General features: G+C 43.8%; 1 protein-coding gene across 7 annotated transcripts in view; it reads left to right on the top strand.

Moving 5' to 3' along the window:
* Positions 1 to 20,254, top strand: part of vamp4 (vesicle-associated membrane protein 4) — a 102,419-nt gene that overhangs the window by 13,851 nt on the left and 68,314 nt on the right. For 6 of the 7 annotated variants that reach the window (XR_011594093.1, XM_070887374.1, XM_070887371.1 and 3 more), the window contains exon 2: positions 15,963 to 16,087. Coding sequence is in view for 6 of the 7 variants with exons in the window: in XM_070887374.1 (XP_070743475.1) it covers positions 16,022 to 16,087 (66 nt within the window). In the remaining variant the exon portion in view is untranslated. Of the gene's footprint in view, positions 1 to 11,142; positions 11,180 to 15,962; positions 16,088 to 20,254 lie in introns of all 7 variants that reach the window. The other variant, XM_070887372.1, reaches the window with a different exon arrangement.

Raw genomic sequence — 20,254 nt, 5'->3', positions numbered from 1 at the left:
GAGTGTATTAGGGATGGTTTTCTGGACCAATATGTCGAGGAACCAACTAGGGAGCTGGCCATCCTAGACTGGGTGATGTGTAATGAGAAAGGACTAATTAGCAATCTTGTTGTGCGAGGCCCCTTGGGGAAGAGTGACCATAACATGGTAGAATTCTTTATTAAGATGGAGAGTGACACAGTTAATTCAGAAACTAGTGTCCTGAACTTAAGGAAAGGTAACTTTGATGGTTTCAGGCGTGAATTGGCTAGAATAGACTGGCAAATGATACTTAAAGGGTTGACAGTCGATCGGCAATGGCAAACATTTAAAGATCACATGGATGAACTTCAGCAATTGTACATCCCTGTCTGGAGTAAAAATAAAACCAGGAAGGTGGCTCAACCGTGACTAACAAGGGAAATTAAGGATAGTGTTAAATCCAAGGAAGAGGCATATAAATTGGCCAGAAAAAGCAACAAACCTGAGGACTGGGAGAAATTTAGAATTCAGCAGAGGAGGACAAAGGGTTTAATTAAGAGGGGGGAAATAGAGTACGAGAAAAAGATTGCTGGGAACATAAAAACTGACTGCAAAAGCTTTTATAGATATGTGAAGAGAAAAAGATTAGTGAAGACGTAGGTCCCTTGCAGTTGGATTCAGGTGAATTTATAATGGGGAACAAAGAAATGGCAGACCAATTGAACAAATACTTTGGTTCTGTCTTCATGAAGGAAGACAAAAATAACCTTCCGTAAGTACTTGGGAACTGAGGGTCTAGTGAGAAGGAGGAACTGAAGGATATCCTTATTAGGCCGATGTTGTGTTAGGGAAATTGATGGGATTGAAGGCTGATAAATCCCCGGGCCTGATCGTCTGCATCCCAGAGTACTCAAGGAAGTAGCCCTAGAAATAGTGGATGCATTGGTGATCATTTTCCAGCAGTCTATTGACTCTGGATCAGTTCCTATCGACTGGAGGGTAGCTAATGCAACACTTTTTTAAAAAAAGGAGGGAGAGAGAAAACGGGTAATTTTTGACCGGTTAGCCTGACATCAGTAGTGGGGAAAATGTTGGAATCAATTATTAAGGATGAAATAGCAGTGCATTTGGAAAGCAGTGACAGGATCGGTCCAAGTCAGCATGGATTTATGAAAGGGAAATCATGCTTGACAAATCTTCTGGAATTTTTTGTGGATGTAACTAGTAGAGTGGACAAGGGAGAACCAGTGGATGTGGTGTATTTGGACTTTCAAAAGGCTTTTGACAAGATCCCACACGAGATTGGTGTGCAAAATCAAAGCACATGGTATTGGGGGTAATATACTGACGTGGATAGAGAACTGGTTGGCAGACAGGAAGCAGAGAGTCTGGATAAATGGGTCTTTTTCAGAATGGCAGGCAGTGATTTGTGGAGTGCTGCAGGGCTCAGTGCTGGGACCCCAGCTCTTTACAATATACATCAATGATTTGGATGAAGGAATTGAGTGTAATATCTCCAAGTTTTCAGATGACACTAAACTGGGTGGCGGTATGAGCTGTGAGTGGGATGCTAGGAGGCTGCAGGGTGACTTGGACAGATTAGGTAAGTGGGCAAATGCATGGCAGATGCAGTATAATGTGGATAAATGTGAGGTTATCCACTTTGGGGGCAAAAAACGCGAAGACAGAATATTATCTGAATGGCAGCAGATTAGGAAAAGGGCAGGTGCAACGAGACGTGGGTGTCATGGTTCATCAGTCATTGAAAATTGGCATACAGGTACAGCAGGCAGAAAGAAGACAAATGATATGTTGGCCTTCATAGCTAGGGGATTTGAGTATAGGAGCAGGGAGGTCTTACTGAAGTTGTACAGGGCCTTGGTGAAGCCTCCCCTGGAATATTGTGTTCAGTTTTAGTCTCCTAATCTGAGGAAGGACGTTCTGGCTATTGAGGGAGTGCAGTAAAGGTTCACCAGACTGATTCGTGGGATGGCAGGACTGACATATGAGGAGAGACTGGATAAACTGGGCCTTTATATATTGAAGTTTAGAAGGATGAGAGGCGATCTCATCGAAACATATAAGATTCTGACGGGACGGTACAGGTTAGATGCGGGTAGAATGTTCCCGATGTTGGGGAAGTCCAGAACCAGAGGACACAGTCTTAGGATGAGGGGTAGGCCATTTAGGACTGAGATGAGGAGAAACTTCTTCACTCAGAGTTCTTAACCTGTGGAATTCCCTGCCACAGAGAGTTGTTGATGCCAGTTCATTGGATATATTCAAGAGGGAGTTAGATATAGCCCTTACGGCTAAGGGGATCAAGGGGTATGGAGAGAAAGCATGAAAGGGGTACTGAGGTGAATGATCAGCCATGATCTAATTGAATGGTGGTGCAGGCTTGAAGGGCCGAATGGCCTACTCCACCTATTTTCTATGTTTCTATGTTGCTGTCTTGCTCCTCTCTCTATCTCCACTCTCTCTCTCTGTACCCCTCCCGCTGCCTTCTGAGCGTGTGTGATGACCCATGACCTCCCGAAACGTGGTAAAATCAGTTGGCCAAAAAGAAAATCTCACTCATGCGCACAAGGCCGTTGCTAGTGAAGCTTTTTGACTTCCTCTTTCGGTGGACGAACGCGACTCCACCGCCCATTCCACATCGCCGGCCTAAGGCCGAGTGGAAAATAGCAACAAAAAAAAATGGGCCATGTACCAGTGATCAGTACGGCTGAGACGTCCTACATCGCTGGAACAAGGCCCATTTTTTGCAGCGATGGCCACCTAGTGGAAAGTCTAGCCCATTGTCTTTGGTCCCTGCCACAGATTCTGTTCCCTAACCAGTGACTGCACCCCTGCCCTGGCAACTGTCTGAGGTGGAACCAGACTGTTCACAACCTTGGTGTCATATTTGACCTCGACCACATATCTGCTCCATCACCAAGACATATGAAGAAAGACTGGATCGACTAGACTTATATTCACTGGAATTTAGAAGAATGAGAGGGGATCTCATAGAAACATATAAAATTCTGATGGAATTGGACAGGTTAGATGCAGGCAAAATGTTCCCGATGTTGGGGAAGTCCAGAACCAGGGGTCACAGTCTAAGGATAAGGGATAAGCCATTTAGGACCGAGATGGGAGAAACTTCTTCACTCAGAGAATTGTGAACCTGTGGAATTCTGTACCACAGAAAGCTGTTGAGACAAGTTCGCTAGATATATTCAAAAGGGAGTTAGATGTGGCCCTTACGGCTAAAGGGATCAAGGGGTATAGAGAGAAAGCAGGAATTGGGTACTAAAATTGCATGACCAGCCATGATCATATTGACTAGTGGTGCAGGCTCGAAGGGCCGAATGGCCTACTCCTGCACCTATTTTCTATGTTTCTATGTAAGACCGCCTATTTCTATCTACATAGCATTGCCTGACTCCGCCCCTGCCTCAGCTCATCTGTTGTTGAACCCCTCACCCATGCCTTTATTACCTCTAGACTTGCCTATTCCAATGCACTTCTGGCTGGCCTTCCATCTTCCACCCTCCGTAAACCTAAACTCATCCAGAACTCTTCTGCTCGTATCTTAACTTGCACCAAGTCCTGTTCACCCATCACTCCTCCATTGGCTCAAAGTTGAGCAAGACCTTGATTTTAATATTCTCATCCTTATTTTCAAATCCCTCCATAACCTCTCCTCTCCCTATCTCTGTAACCTCCTGCAGTCCTACAACCCTCCGAGATAAATGCGCTCCTCGAATTCTGACCTTGCTTATCCCTGATTTTAATCGCTGCACCATTGGCTTTCAGCTGCCTAGGCCCTGAGCACTGGAATTCCGTCCCCAAGCTTCTCTGCCTCTCTACCTCTCTTTCTTCCTTTAAGCTAGACTTTAAAACCTACCTCTTTGATCAAGCGTTTGGTCATCTGTCCAAATTTCTCCTTATGTGGCTTGGTGTCTGATTTTGTTTGATAATACTCCTGTGAAGTGCCTTAGGATGTTTTACGATGTTGAAGCTGCTATATAAATGCAAGTTGTTGTTGTTGTTCATGGCCTTGGGACGTCCTAAAGTGCTTTACAGCCAAAGAAATACTTTTGAAATGTATTCATTGTTGTAATGTAGGAAATGCAGCAGCCAATTTGCGCTCAGCAAGATCCCACAATGTGATAATGACCAGATAATCTGTTTTAGTGATGTTGGTTGAGGGATAAATATTGGTCTGGACACCGAGGATAACTCCCCTGCTCTTCTTTGAAATAGTGCTGTGGGATTTTTTACGTCCATCATCATCATCATCATAGGCTGTCCTTCGAAATTGAGAAAGACTTGCTTCCACTGTAAAAGTGAGTTCTCAGGTGGCTGTACAGTCCAATACGGGAATTACAGTCTGTCACAGATGGGATAGTTGAAGGAAAGGGTGGGTGGGGAGTCTGGTTTGCCGCACGCTCCTTCCGTTGTGTGCGCTTGATTTCTGCATGCTCTCGGCCATGGGATCTTTTACATCCACCTGAGAGAGCAAACGGGGGGCTCGGTTTAACGTCTCAACTAAAAGACGACATTACAGTGCAGCACTCCTTGATATTGCACTGGAGTACTGCAATGGAAAGTGAAACTTTGACGAGGAATAAAGGGGTCCTTGTAATCGTGGAAGCATTCAGCTCATCATCCTTTTATTAAAGAGAGAGAGTAAGTTTCTGGTGTTTCCAGTTCTTCTCCCGAAGATGCTGGTATTTGTTGGAATATGGTTGTAAGGCCCATGTGACTATTATTGTACACTCCACAACATGGTCATTTGTAGCCAGAGGGGCAATGCCTTTTGTAACCCTAAAATTGCAGTCAATATTTTTTTTATTATAAGAACGTAACCTAAGAATTAGAAGCAGGAGTAGGCCATTCAATAAGATCCTGGCCGATCTTCGACCTCAACTCCACTTTCCTGCCCGATCTCAATATCCCTTGATTCCCCTAGAGTCCAAAACTCTTATCTATTCTCAGCCTTGAATATGCTCAACGACTGCAATATCAAGGAGTGCTGCACTGTGGTGTCGTCTTTTAGTTGAGACGTTAAACCGAGCCCCTGTCTGCCCTCTCAGGTGGATGTAATCCATAGCCCTTCTTCCATCTATAAAGGTGTTTTTAAACTGTTCAATCCTTCTCATCTCCGTCTTAAATGGCCGACACCTAGGGCCCAAGTTTCCACATGATTTGCGCCTGATTTTTAGGAGCAACTGGTGGAGAACGGACTATCTTACAAATCGCAATTCTCCACATTTTTTTTTCTGCAGTTCTAGTCAGTTAGAACAATTTCACTTTGGAACAGAATTTTTTCTTCAAAAGGGGGCGTGTCCAGCCACTGACGCCTGATTTCAAAGTTTCCACAGTGAAAACGTACTCCAAACTAACTTAGAATGGAGCAAGTGAAGATTTTTGTAGAACTGAAAAAACCTGTTCTACACATTAAAAAATCAGGCGCAGGTTACAAATTAGGCGTCCAGAACGAGGTGGGGGGGGGGAGGTGAAGTCATTAAATTCTACAATAAATCCTTATTTATACTTATACAAATAAATCCAACCTGAATAAAAATTTATAAGCAAAGAAAAGATTAAATAAACCATCTTCCTACCTGTGTGAAAGTGCTTCAGCCAGGGAGAATTCTGCAGCAAGCCTCACAAGTTGAGGCAGCCGTTCGTTCCCGCTGGGGGGGGGGAGGAGGAAGCCGTTCGTTCCCACGGGGGGGGGAGGCAGCCGTTCGTTCCCACGGGGGGGGGGGGGGGAGGAAGCCGTTCGTTCCCACGGGGGGGGGGGAGGAGGAAGCCGTTCGTTCCCACGGGGGGGGGAGGAAGCCGTTCGTTCCCGCGGGGGGGGGAGGCAGCCGTTTGTTCCCACGGGGGGGGGGGGAGGAAGCCGTTCGTTCCCGCGGGGGGGGAGGAGGAAGCCGTTCGTTCCCACGGGGGGGGGGGGGGGGGGGGAGGAAGCCGTTCCCGACAGCGGGCGGGGGGGGGGGGGGGGGGAGGGAGGGGAGGGAGGGGAGGGAGGGAGTGCGGGCCTGACCGACCGAACGCAGCGGGGGGGGGGAGGAAGCCGTTCCAGACGGCGTGCGGGGGGGGAAGGAGACAGTGAGAAGGCTGCAGGAAGCCTCAAGTTCAGCAGCCATTTCCCAACGGCAGGGGGGGAGGCCGTCGGGAAACGGCTGCCTCAACTTTCTGAGGCTTCCTGCAGCCTTCTCACTGCTACAAGAAGCCTCAGTGCTGATGGCAATGTGCTTTTATTAAAAAATGTTCAAAAATTAAACAGCTACAAAGAACTACAAAAATGGCCGAGTGCCAATGTTTCCTTCACACTACGTGAACGCTCCAAGGCGCACGCGCAGGGTTGCCGGCAGGAAAAAAACTAATTTAAATGGTACCCGCCCCCTCCCACTTACAAAATCGGCGCGAGTGGTAGGCTCCGACCCCCCTGGGCGCCACGCCAAACAGACATGGAGCTGCAGGGCGCTCCAGAATCGCGCGGTTTTTTTCCGGTGCCATTTTCGGCGCGAAAAATGCGCGCCCAGGTCGGAGGGGCGCCCGTTTTTTATCGTGTGGAAACTTGGGGCCTTTATCCTGAGACTGTGCCCCCTAGTCCTCGACTCTCCAGCCAAGGGAAACAACCTCTCAGCATCAACCTCTCAGCATCTACTCAGCATTAGCATTTCCTGTTTGGCGGGGTGGGTGGGCGAACAAAAGTTGAGGAGAGATGTGATATTGAAAATAATGAAGGAATAGTGAATTCAAATCATTTTGGATTAAATATGGTAAAATTAGACTTTTGAGTGCTAGAGATTTTAGTGACCAGGATGCTGATCAAATGTGAAGCTAATGTTAAGGTAATATTATAAAATTATACAGCACAGAAGGAGGTGATTCGGCCCATAGAAACATAGAAAATAGGTGCAGGAGTAGGCCATTCGGCCCTTCTAGCCTGCACCGCCATTCAATGAGTTAATGGCTGAACATGCAACTTCAGTACCCCATTCCTGCTTTCTCACCATACCCCTTGATCCCCCTAGTAGTAAGGACTACATGTAACTCTTTTTTGAATATATTTAGTGAATTGGCCTCAACAACTTTCTGTGGTAGAGAATTCCACAGGTTCACCACTCTCTGGATGAAGAAGTTCCTCCTCATCTCGGTCCTAAATGGCTTACCCCTTATCCTTAGACTGTGACCCCTGGTTCTGGACTTCCCCAACATTGGGAACATTCTTCCTGCATCTAACCTGTCTAAACCCATCAGAATTTTAAACGTTTCTATGAGGTCCCCTCTCATTCTTCTGAACTCCAGTGAATACAAGCCCAGTTGATCCAGTCTTTCTTGATAGGTCAGTCCCGCCATCCCGGGAATCAGTCTGGTGAACCTTCGCTGCACTCCCTCAATAGCAAGAATGTCCTTCCTCAGGTTAGGAGACCAAAACTGTACACAATACTCCAGGTGTGGCCTCACCAATGCCCTGTACAACTGTAGCAACACCTCCCTGCCCCTGTACTCAAATCCCCTCGCTATGAAGGTCAACATGCCATTTGCTTTCTTAACCGCCTGCTGTATCTGCATGCCAACCTTCAATGACTGATGTACCATGACACCCAGGTCTCGTTGCACCTCCCCTTTTCCTAATCTGTCACCATTCAGATAATAGTCTGTCTCTCTGTTTTTACCACCAAAGTGGATAACCTCACATTTATCCACATTATACTTCATCTGCCATGCATTTGCCTACTCACCTAACCTATCCAAGTCGCTCTGCAGCCTCATAGCATCCTCCTCGCAGCTCACACTGCCACCTAACTTGGTGTCATCCGCAAATTTGGAGATACTACATTTAACCCCCTCGTCTAAATCATCAATGTACAGTGTAAACAGCTGGGGCCCCAGCACAGAACCTTGCGGTACCCCACTAGTCACCGCCTGCCATTCTGAAAAGTATCCATTTACTCCTAATCTTTGCTTCCTGTCTGACAACCAGTTCTCAATCCATGTCAGCACACTACCCCCAATCCCATGTGCTTTAACTTTGCACATTAATCTTTTGTGTGGGACCTTGTCGAAAGCCTTCTGAAAGTCCAAATATACCACATCAACTGGTTCTCCTTTGTCCACTCTACTGGAAACATCATCAAAAAATTCTAGAAGATTTGTCAAGCATGATTTCCCTTTCACAAATCCATGCTGACTTGGACCTATCATGTCCCCTCTTTCCAAATGCGCTGCTATGACATCCTTAATAATTGATTCCATCATCTTACCCACTACCGATGTCAGGCTTACCGGTCTATAATTCCCTGTTTTCTCTCCCTCCTTTTTTAAAAAGTGGGGTTACATTGGCTACCCTCCACTCGATAGGAACTGATCCAGAGTCAATGGAATGTTGGAAAATGACTGTCAATGCATCCGCTATTTCCAAGGCCACCTCCTTAAGTACTCTGGGATGCAGTCCATCAGGCCCTGGGGATTTATCGGCCTTCAATCCCATCAATTTCCCCAACACAATTTCCCGACTAATAAGGATTTCCCTCAGTTCCTCCTCCTTACTAGACCCTCTGACCCCTCTTATATCCGGAAGGTTGTTAGTGTCCTCCTTAGTGAATACCGAACCAAAGTACTTGTTCAATTGGTCCGCCATTTCTTTGTTTCCCGTTATGACTTCCCCTGATTCTGACTGCAGGGGACCTACGTTTGTCTTTACTAACCTTTTTCTCTTTACATATCTATCGAAACTTTTGCAATCCGTCTTAATGTTCCCTGCAAGCTTCTTCTCGTACTCCATTTTCCCTGCCCTAATCAAACCCTTTGTCCTCCTCTGCTGAGTTCTAAATTTCTCCCAGTCCCCGGGTTCAATACTATTTCTGGCCAATTTGTATGCCACTTCCTTGGCTTTAATACTATCCCTGATTTCCCTTGATAGCCACGGTTGATCCACCTTCCCTTTTTTATTTTTACGACAGACAGGAATGTACATCGTGCTTGTGCCAGGTCTTTGAAAGCTATCCAATTAGTCCCACTCTTCCCACCCTTTCCCCATTGCCCTGCAAATTTTTGTTTTTCAAGTATATATCCAATTCTCTTCTGAAAGTTACTCTTGAATCTGCTTCCATCACCCTTTCAGGCAGTGCATTCCAGATCCTAACCACTTACTTCATAGAATCAGAGACAACAATATTTTTGCAGCATCAATCTAGCCATCTGGAGCTTTTTAATATGTTAAGCTATTTTAGTTGTGATTTTTAAGTAATTACAGTTTTCAGACCGCATAGATTCTGTAGACTTTAATGGTGAAGTATCCCATGTGATTTAGGGGGGGGTCTAGTGATACCAAAACTAAAATGAATCTGGACTGAATGGTGCAGTGGTTTAGACAATGGCCTTTACCTCTGGGGTCCAGTCTAGCCTAGACTGCTGGCTGTAGGGATCAGATCAGGGATGACCACCGCTATGCTCACTCTATAGGTTCAAACATGAATTAATTTGGAAGTGGGATTGCCTTTAATTTGGCACTAATTGACAATCTTACTTGAGGTTACAGGATATCCGATGTTGTAAAGGAAACACTGTTGAACTAGCACAGTATCGGCTGCGCTTCTAAGGCTGGTACTGAGTCATATTGGGGTACAGTTGAAGGAGCTTTGATTTGCATCCCAACTCTGCTACTTGGTGTCCAAAATGGAATGTTTCCATGCCCCAAGATATGATCAGCTCAATATTCTTCCACCTATAAGGCTGTATTGAACTATTCAATCCTTTGTAAAATAGACGGTACCATATGAATGCAGACATTAGTTACTGTATCTACCTGTGGACTAATAAGACTACTTCAAACTACTACTTGAAGTAAATCTACAATTTTCTTTAAAGATTGAAGTAAGCTAATAGTTATACTTTTGAAATATTGATCAATGGAAGGTACAGTATACATGGACTCCAATGATTCCTTGTTCAGAGAATCTATCATTAATGTAAAATTGCAGTAAATTGGATTTCATAAATATTGTAACTGGTACGATATTTTTATCATATATTTGAATAATGTAGCATCTTTTTAAGATTTAAAAGGAAAAAATGTACGGAGTATTTCCCACTGGAACACTATTTAACAAGAATGATCATATAACTGCTTACCCACTGAATTGACATGGATATTGAGTTTACACAAGGCTGATCGCTGCCCAGACTAAACTATTGTCCTCATTTCAGTACGGTTTTGATTTTCATATAATGTGCCACCCCACATTGTTAAAAGCCTTGCCTTAAACTGCTATCCACAGGGGAAAACTGTAACAAAACGTTATAATGATGATTCCCTGGTTTTCAGGTTTAACTGATTCACCCCCACTAGCCGTAATGATTTGGAGCAATTTTAACCTAACCTGCTTGTCGGGGAACTGACGGGATCAGGTGTAACGCTGGTTTTACACGCGCCCAATTTTACTCTCCATTGAAGTCGGCTGAGAGTAATATCGGACGGACTGTAAAACCAGTGTTCCACTCGGTCCTGTGGGTTTCACGCCCGGTGAGTTAGGTTAGCATTACCTCCTTGGATTCTGTATTTATTTTCCAAAGAAGATTATAAGGCCTAGCAAGCTGAAAATAGTAAATCCTAAAAATGACCTGCCTGTCTCTGTGCTGCGCGATGGTCTTTTGTCGCGGCTCAGTGGAATTCAGTCAGTGGTCCTTTATTCCTCTATAAGGCTAATTTTACATCAATGAGTTCTCCCATTTGAATAGCAAGGTAGTGAAGGCCAAGTGTTCTGTAACTTTTGGGCACCGAAGTAAGACAGTTTAGGTGCACAATAAAGCTCCCTCTACTCTGATCTTTTCCTCCACTCACTAATCAGGACTCTTGGGTTGTCAGTGGCTAAAAGTTGAGTGCAGAGGGGCAGGATGGAGTGTGAGAAGTCAGAACAGTAATTTAACAGTTCAGGTTGCTAATAGTGGAGTTTGTGAGCAGTACAGCAGCAGAGTCATAATTTCAACAAAAGTACCTACTCGAGTATTAATAATAGTTGGATTCAGTGAAAATCTTTGATAGGCACTAAAAGTACCAATAAAACACTAAATTTGCCACGGAAAAAAAATTATGAAAAGTAAATATCAACCACCTTCCACCACAAAATTCACAGCTTTTATCTGGACCTAAATTTTTTTTTTTTACAGAGCAAAATAAAGCTTGGAATTCACACATGGGGATAAGGTAGAACAAACTTTGAAATAAATTAAAGTTTAAAAAAAAATTAACTTTTATCATAATGGAGAAATGTGTTTCTCCACAAATATAAAAATTAGTTTTTCAGGGCCAGAAAGTTTATTTTGCAGTCAATACGCTGTTAAAGCCCCAGTTGCACCTATTCCAACAAGATTTAACATTTAGTTGGGTATTTAACAGTAATAGTGCGGAAAAGCCCAAGTTTCCATCTCTTTCACTGCACTGTTTACACTGATTGTTGACTATGGGAGGGGGCGGAGGGGTGGGGGATGTCCACAGCCTAGCCTGTGTCAGAGTAGTGAATAACTGACCGCAATGCATGGATTTCCATTTCAGATGCGCGTGCGCTAAATCCTGAAGTTGCGGTCGTTTTCAGAAGGGCAATGATGGCGAATGCTGACATTTTGCCATCATTAGCCATTGTAAAATCCAGGCCAGCGTGTTTGTGAGATCTTTGCTGTGCACAAATTGGTTGCTGCTTTTGCCTATAAAACAACAGTGACTACATTTCAAAAATATTTGACTGTAAAGTGCTTTGGAATGTCTTGAGGATGCGAAAGGCACAACATAAAGTTCTTTCTTCAACTCTAGATATAATATTTTCTTAAATAAATTGCAGTTCAAATGCCTGTTTGGTTTAGCATTTTTTAAACGAGTTAATTGTTCTGTTGCTTGATTATATTCCATTGACTTCACTCTGGGCAAAATTTGAAATGATTGGATAAAAGCATCCTCATTTTTGTCAGCAGTTTGCTATCCATCATTGTGATTCTGCTTCTGTTGGGTATGCACAGCAGGAGGGGTGAAGGAGCGACAAGAGTTCGTAGAGGAATGTGATCGGGGCCCAGGAGAGGTGTGAGTTCGGGGCCCAGAAGAGGCGAGGGCCCAGGGGCAGCACGGGCCAGCTCACACTGCCATATGTGTGCGCGCATTAGGTCCGTGCAGCAGAGCTGGTCGCCAGTCGTCTTGGGTAATCCTTGCCACTGGACCAAGACCTAGCTCTGTCAAGCCCGTGTGGTGGCTGGTGTGCAACACATGTTAAAAAAATCCACACACAGGCATCTTCCGCCCTTCAAGATGTAGTTCTAGACCTGGAGTATTAGGTCCTTCATTGAAACACCTGTAAACTCATCCCTTTTTGGCGTGGAAGCAAGTCATCCTCGCTTCGAGGGACTGCCTATGATGATGATGCTTCTGTCCACTTGGCAGATTTCTTTGACAGAAGTCTATCAATCTAGTTCTCTAGGTGTACCATTCCTCTGTACAAGTCCTATGTCTGCTCAAATAAGGCTTTTTCGGTTTATATGGAGACACTAGATCACCAGTGGTATGCCATCCTTTGCAGTTGCTACTGGTAATGGTCAACTGGCCTCCGCCTGCTCCACGATGACATGCAGGCCGTAATCCTTACCAACGGATCCATTACAGACCCCATCCACGTCCGGACTGGGGTCAAACAGGGCTGCGTCATTGCCCCAACCCTCTTCTCAATCTTCCTCGCTGCCATGCTCCACGTTACAGTTGACAAGCTCCCCGCTGGAGTGAAACTAAACTACAGAACCAGTGGGAATCTGTTCAACCTTCGCCATCTCCAGGCCAGATCCAAGACCACCCCAACCTCTGTCGTCGAGCTACGCGGACAACGCCTGCATCTGCACACACAGAGGCTGAACTCCAGGACGTAGTCGACGTATGTACTGAGGCGTACGAAAGCATGGGCCTTACACTAAACATCAGTAAGACAAAGTTCCTCTACCAGCCTGTCCTCGCCGCACAGCATTGCTCCCCAGTCATCAAATCCACGACGCAGCCCTGGACAACGTGGACCACTTCCCTTACCTCGGGAGCCTCCCATCAACAAGAGCAGGCATTGACGATGAGATCCAACACCGTCTCTAGTGTGCCAGTGCAGCCTTCGGCTGCCTGAGGAAAAGTGTTTGAAGACCAGGCCCTTAAAACTGTCACCAAGCTCATGGTCTACAGGCTGTAGTAATACCAGCCCTCTTGTGTGACTCAGAAACATGGACCATGTACAGCAGACACCTCACTGGAGAAATACCACCAACGATGTCTCCGCAAGATCCTACAAATCCCCTGGGAGAACAGACGCACCAACATTTGCGTCCTTGTCCAAGCTAACATCCCAGGCATTGCAGCACTGACCACACTTGATCAGCTCCGCTGGGCAGGCCACATCGTTTGCATGCCAGACACGAGATTCCCAAAGCAAACGCTCTACTCGGAACTCCTTCAAGGCAAACGAGCCAAAGATGGGCAGCGGAAACTTAACAAGGACACCCTCAAAGCCTCCCTGATAAAATGCGACATCCCCACTGACACTTGGGAGTCCCTGGCCAAAGACTGCCCTAAGTGGAGAAAGTGCATCCGGGAGGGCGCTGAGCTCCTCGAGTCTCGTCGCCGAGAGCATGCAGAAATTAAGCGCAGGCAGCGGAAAGAGCATGCGGCAAATCAGTCCCACCCACCCCTTCCCTCAACGACTATTTGTCCCACCTACTGTGGTTCTCGTATTGGACTGTACAGCCACCTAAGAACTCATGCTAAGAGTGGAAGCAAGTCTTCCTAGATGCTGAGGGACTGCCTATGATGGTCAACTGGTTTAGTTTTCTAAATTTAGGTAGTGACAACTTATAATGAACATTGATAGGCTCCCTTGATCCCCTCAAAACATCAAAATGCCAAGTGGCACATCTGATCATCTGTTAGGCTACGACTAAGTAGTTTTTTGTTGGTATTTTTAAAGGACCACTAAGCTCAAGAATCGGGAACAACATCAATAGTCATCTTATCAAACTGGAATTCTGTGTACCGGATAAAAAAAAATCAAGAATTCATCTTTATTTGGAGAAAGCAAATCAAATATAGTTCCGTATAGCCACATCCCATCAAACGCAGCTTCCCTGGTTCAATGAAAGATGTGCTGCAGCATTGGCCAAACAAATGGGAACACTGGTAGTTGTAGCAATATGGCCAGATGGACTGCAGTGATCCGAGTGAAAAGGAGGTTAACAGGATTGTGTTGTGTGACATGGCCTGCGTCATTTTGATAACAGATTTTGCTGTGTTCTAGTACTTCTCCCATAACTCACAAAATTGGAGTGGTCAGCATTTGTGCAGAGAATTTTAGCAGACATATGATGGACACTTTTCCAAATGATGCTATTATGCTCCAAAATTAACACATGCAGATGTTTAGCGAAGGGCCATCTGATTCTTTTCAAATATGTAATTGCTGCTAAACTATTCAAATGCTTTTCGACCATTTGTAATGGTCAGTGCACACACCAGAACCTTTTGATTCAAGGTTTTGTTTGTTATATAGTGGTGTTTTTCTGAACTTGTGACGAACGCAAGTAACCTGTGGAAAATCTGTGTTGTAATCTCCGTTGTAAAATATTATTCCTGCTCTGCTGAGCTTCCAGTGACGGTGCTAAATTAGAACCATATGTTTGGAACTTGCACATAAAAACAATTCCAAAAATGGGTCTCAAAAGTTCAGCTATAGAAAAATTTCACTATGCCACGAGCTGCAGTACTGTTTTTTTCAGTCGCCTGTTTTCTTGTTTCACAGTATTAAATAAGATTATAGCAATAATCTGTTGTATAGAGCCTTGGTCAGACCCCATCTGGGGTACTGCATTCAGTTTTTGACACTGCACCTCAGGAAGGATATATTAGCCTTGGAGGGGGTGTAGCGCAGATTCACAAAGGAAGTTATGATGAACCTTTATATAACACTGATTCGGTCTCAACTGGAGTATTGTGTCCAATTCTGGACACGGCACTTTAGGAAGGATGTGAAGGCCTTGGAGAGGGTGCAGAAAAGATTTACAAGAATGGTTCCAGGGATGAATGACTTTAGTTACGTGGTTAGACCGAAGAGGCTGGGGTTGTTCTCCTTGGAGCAGAGAAGACTGAGAGGTGTTCAAAATCATGAGGGGTCTAGACAGAGTAGATAGAGAGAAACTGTCCCCATTGGCAGAAGGGTCAAGAACAAGAGGGCACAGATTTAAGGTGATTGGCAGAAGAACCAAAGGCGACTTGAGGAAAAACATTTTTACGCTGCGAGTAGTTATGATCTGCAATGCACGGCCTGAAAGGGTGGTGGAGGCAGATTCAATCGTGGCTATCAAAAGGGAATTGGATAAGTACCTGAAGGAAAAAAAATGACAGGGCTACAGGGAAAGGGTGGAGGAGTGGAACTAGCTGAGGTGTTCTTGCAGAGAGCTAGCACATACTCGACGGGCCGAATGGCCTCCCTCTGTGCTGTAACCATTCTATGATTCTATGCATGACATCAGGGCTAAAAGGGTTAAATTACGAGGACAGCTTGCATAAATTCGGCTTGAATTCTGTTGTGTATAGAAGAGTGAGCAGTGATCTGAACAAGGTGTTTAAAATGTTAAATGGATTCGATATTTCCTCTGCTGAGGGAATAAAGACCGAAGAGATATAATGTTAAAATTAGAGCTTGCCCCTCCAGTAAGCACTTTTTCACGCAAGGGTGGTAGAATTTTGGAACGCTCGCCCCAGAAAGGCTGTGGGTGCTGAGGCAATTGAAGCTTTCAAGACTGAGATTGGTAGATTTTTTTTTAGGTAAGGGTATCGAGGGATACGGATCAAAGGAGAGTAAATAGAATTGAAGTATAGATCAGCCATGGTCGAATTGAATGGCAGAGCAGGCCCGAGGGGCCAAATGTTCTACTCCTGTTCCCAATAAGTACCATTAATAATAAACACTTATATGTTCTAGGTTGAACATTTATTGCACTTCGGATTGAGGAAAAGGCCACATTTCATCAAACCCCAACCATGCCGCCTAAATTTAAACGGCATTTAAATGATGACGACGTAACAGGCTCTATAAGAAGTGAAAGGGTGAGTAAACCTTATTGTTATGCTGTACATAACGGATTAAACAATGTTATAAACAAGCCATTTGGGGAGTTATGAATGAGATGGTTTTGTATTCTACAGACCACCATATGGAATCTGCATTTGTATCATGAAAGAGCCAACAGATGTTAGCAATTTGCACTCTCCATTTCAAAAAGGGATTTTTGTCTGGTTTGATTCTGCAGAAGCTGAATGGTGCACAGTAGCCCTGAGTGAGGGTTCAGATTTGTGATTTAGCTGGGCGTCAATAGCCCACATGCCATTGTATTGATCAGCTTTCCCAATACTTCTAACCACTTTCCACTCCATTATGCAGTAATTATTAAAGGCATGGTTAATTTCTCACTTGAATCCATGTGATGTCAGTAATAATATTTTAAAACTTACCAAATCTCAACTGGGTTGATGGGCACCCATGATCTGGGGATGGTTACCATTCCTCATCATTATTAAGTGACCGTCTGAAAAGTGTGAATATTGGGCGAGATGGGAATGGGCTTGGTGTAAGGGAAATGCATGCTGATCCGGAAGGGCGATATTAAGATGAATGACCAAAAGCTTGATCAAAAAGATGGGTCTTCAGGATTTTAGAGTTGGCGAGACAGAAAATTTAGGGAGGGAATTTTAGAGAGTGGAACTAAGGTGGTCGAAAACTCTGTCACCAATTAAGAAAGGGGAAGGGTGCACAGCAGGCTGGAGGCAGAGAAATTTAAGGAGAGAATATAGGGCTGGAGGAGAGTAGAGATTGGGCGAGAACAAGGTGCCAGAGGATGACTTGCTGCCCATGCAGATGCACCCCACCATGAGTCAGCATTGGCTATGGAGCTCGGGTACTGATTATATAATGTGCTTTTAATTCTGATTGGCAAATATTATTGTATTATAACAAAAATAGGCACTATAGTTTCTGAATTCACGTAGCAAATTGTATTCCTCACAAAATGCCTTGGCCTTGTTATTCACCGGTAGGCCATTTAATGCCTTCTAAACTCAGGAACACTGATTTATGTTTGTCATTAATCTATAATGGAAAAACTTTATGTTCAGTCTGTTCCTTCCTCAGCCTACAATGATCAGCCCAATAATAGCTTCTGTTTCAGATTTCAATGTTTAAAATAAATAAATAAATAATCCATATTATTAAATGTTTAATAGTACGGAGTAAAAAATCTTCAGCTGCAGGAATACTGTAGCTTGTGTCATGATTCAGGTTCACTCCAGATACGTTTTACCTGTACTTGTATCCAATACAAAAGGTCCACTTGTGAATAGAAATGTGCTCTTATGCACTAAGTAATCTGGAATACCGTGCTGCTGCTGAATAATGAATCTTTTATTGTTACTGCATAATATGTCCCCCACTACTTTGGATGATGAATAATAGCTAAATTATTGCATGGGTTTATTCATGAATAGATTTATTTACAGAAACGGTAATATAAGAAAGACTAGTGAAAATAAGTGAATTTAAATACAGCAGTCCGGAGCCAGTTTATGAAGAGTTAAACACACAAACCCAATCAGTTAAGATGCATTACAAACTTCTGGCTAACAAAATACCTTTAGAAAGTAATAGTTTTATTCCACTGCATATAGTCCTTGCAAGAATAACATGAGCACAAGCCTATTGAGTTGTATTACAAACCCTGTTTCATTCCTGGCAAATGGGTGTGTTGGTGGGGAGGGGGAACTGCTGATACATGAAACATTTATTTTGAATGCATTAAACTCTTTGAATAGCAAGCGCTGCGTTTGAAGATCAGTCTGAGACCGAAGCAATCTACATGAACAATGTCAACACTGTTCGCAATCTACAAACGCAGATGCACATATGATGACAGCTTGTCTGTGTTTGGATGGTTTCAAGTATCCCATTGACACAAATAATTCAATTGACTCTTCTTTGGAATGGCCTCACTGATTGGATTTGCCTCTAGTAGTATATTCACTCTTGATCAGTTTTGCAATCAAAGTATTCATATGTTATGCTACTTTGTCTCTTCAAAGGGCTGCTTTCGACCTTTTTCTCTCGTTGGGCAACATGGAGTATGCTATTTTAAAATTAATCTTCAACTGCTTTTATGTGGCAGCATAGTTCTCCCATGTCTGTTACTGGGTCAAAATCCTAGAACTCCTGTCTGAACAGCACTGTGGGAGTACCTTCACCACATGGACTGCAGCAGTTCAAGAAGGGAGCTCACCAACAACTTCGCAATTAGGGATGGGCAATAAATGCTGGCCTTGCCAGCGACGCCCACATCCCAGGAATGATTTTTTTTTAAATTGATTTGTAATATGCAGTTGGTTGTCCTGCATGGAGTAGTGGCATCATGTTATCGCAATGGAATTAACAGAGTAATTTGGATGTGGCGATATCATAGTGCAACATCACTTTGCCACTGCAGTTCAACTCAAATTTGATTTTAGAGTACTACTGGCACAGAGTGGTTGCCATGTATCATAGATAACAGTAGTCCTTCGCTCAACATGGGTCACTAGAAAATGATCAGGAGTAACTTCTGCCCTCCCCAAGCCTGATGATACTGCGGTCAGTTGTAATCCCTTAGCTGAGATTAGCACAAAATGGGGATTAAACTTCCTTGCATCTGCCCACTGAGCTATTGAGGATATATAAACAGGTCTGCTACCGTAGAACGGTTGCATTACTGCTGTCCAGTTGTTTAAATGAAAAATCTTGTAGTCATGAAAATTATAGTGGGCTGAATTTGCGGCCCCTACGGGCACATACGGGATGTGCACGCACTCACAGGAGTCGTGCAAGCTCCAGGTTTACGCATGCGCGAAAACCCGGAACTTGCAATCTGTAAAGAATTCTCTTGGTGGATTGAACGAATCCGAAGGAAATTGGTCTCCACGGTTGGAGAGTTGGGCTATTTGCCCAACTTCTGCCCAGCGAATGCCCGTGAAATTCTTGCACCCTGTAAAAGCAGGCGTAAGGCCTGCTTTTACCAGCGTAAGAGTTTTAAAAAACATAAACATAAAATGTTTTCATTCATTCATTTATACATTAAAAACCCTGTGCAATAAGGTACGTTTAGATTTAGCCCCGTTAAAACATGTACATTTATTTTTCAAAAATTAAATTGTTTTAAATATTTAATTGCCATTTTAATTAATTATGAATGTGTAATTTAAAAAAAATTTATTTGATGTGTAGAGGTATTTTTTTATGGGATTCCCATTCATATTTATGGGGATTTTTATGTGATCCCCATGCATAGTTATGGGAGTTCCGTACATACGGAATCCCCATAATTATGAAAGGGGACCCCCTTACTTTCAGTGGTTGGACTTGCCCATGTGATCCCAGGGGCCCCTGCGATACGTGGGCCTCTATGCAGGCTTACGCGCAAAGGCCCAGGAGCGCAAGTGTCAGAACCTCCCGAACCACCAGGTAAGTTCATAGATTTTTTTTGCAGGTTGGAGGCATCCACCCATGGGAATCCTCCGACCGCAAATTCAGCCCCATTGAAAAATAAATGTATATTTTGTATTATCCCAACACACTTTTTCCTTCCTGCAAAGATCTAAAAATGGTAAACTATAATCATTTAATGGTCTGTGTAGATGTTGAAAATACTCCCCCTGCTGACCAATCAGTGAAACAGCATATAATAAAACATTCTTTGTTCAAGTGCTCAGTATCTTTGGTAACAACAAAAAATTTTTCCCAGAAAAGAATGATTGAAAACAAAACCAACTGATGTTGATAATGTTTCAGAAAAGTTGGAATTTTACTGAGCACATCAACTCTGATCAGATACATATCTTGCAAATAAGCAGCAAGGAAAAAGTTTGATGATTGGATTTATTTTCCTTTTTACTGGGAAGTAGCTGACCTTTTGTTTCATTTTCAAAACAACACAACTGAGTAGCAAGTGAGTGCGGTGGGGGTAATCAAATTTCTGTCCACGGTGCATCAGTCAGGTGTTCAATCAAGCTGCATTATCTGGTAATACAGGTGCTGCATTTTAATATGACATTCAGGGACCTTGTATATTCATCGTTTGTGATTTCATTGTCCCCTCTCCCATGTTTTCTGTATATTGCTCTGTCATTGCATCCATTTTTTGGATGAGATTTTAAACCGAGACCCCGTCTGCTCTCTCAGGTGGACATAAAAGATCC

Source organism: Pristiophorus japonicus, chromosome 8, assembly GCF_044704955.1.
Source record: "Pristiophorus japonicus isolate sPriJap1 chromosome 8, sPriJap1.hap1, whole genome shotgun sequence".
In the NCBI taxonomy this organism is placed as follows: Eukaryota; Metazoa; Chordata; class Chondrichthyes; family Pristiophoridae; genus Pristiophorus; species Pristiophorus japonicus.
Note: the sequence above shows the minus strand (reverse complement) of the source record. Positions and strands in the feature narration are given on the sequence as shown.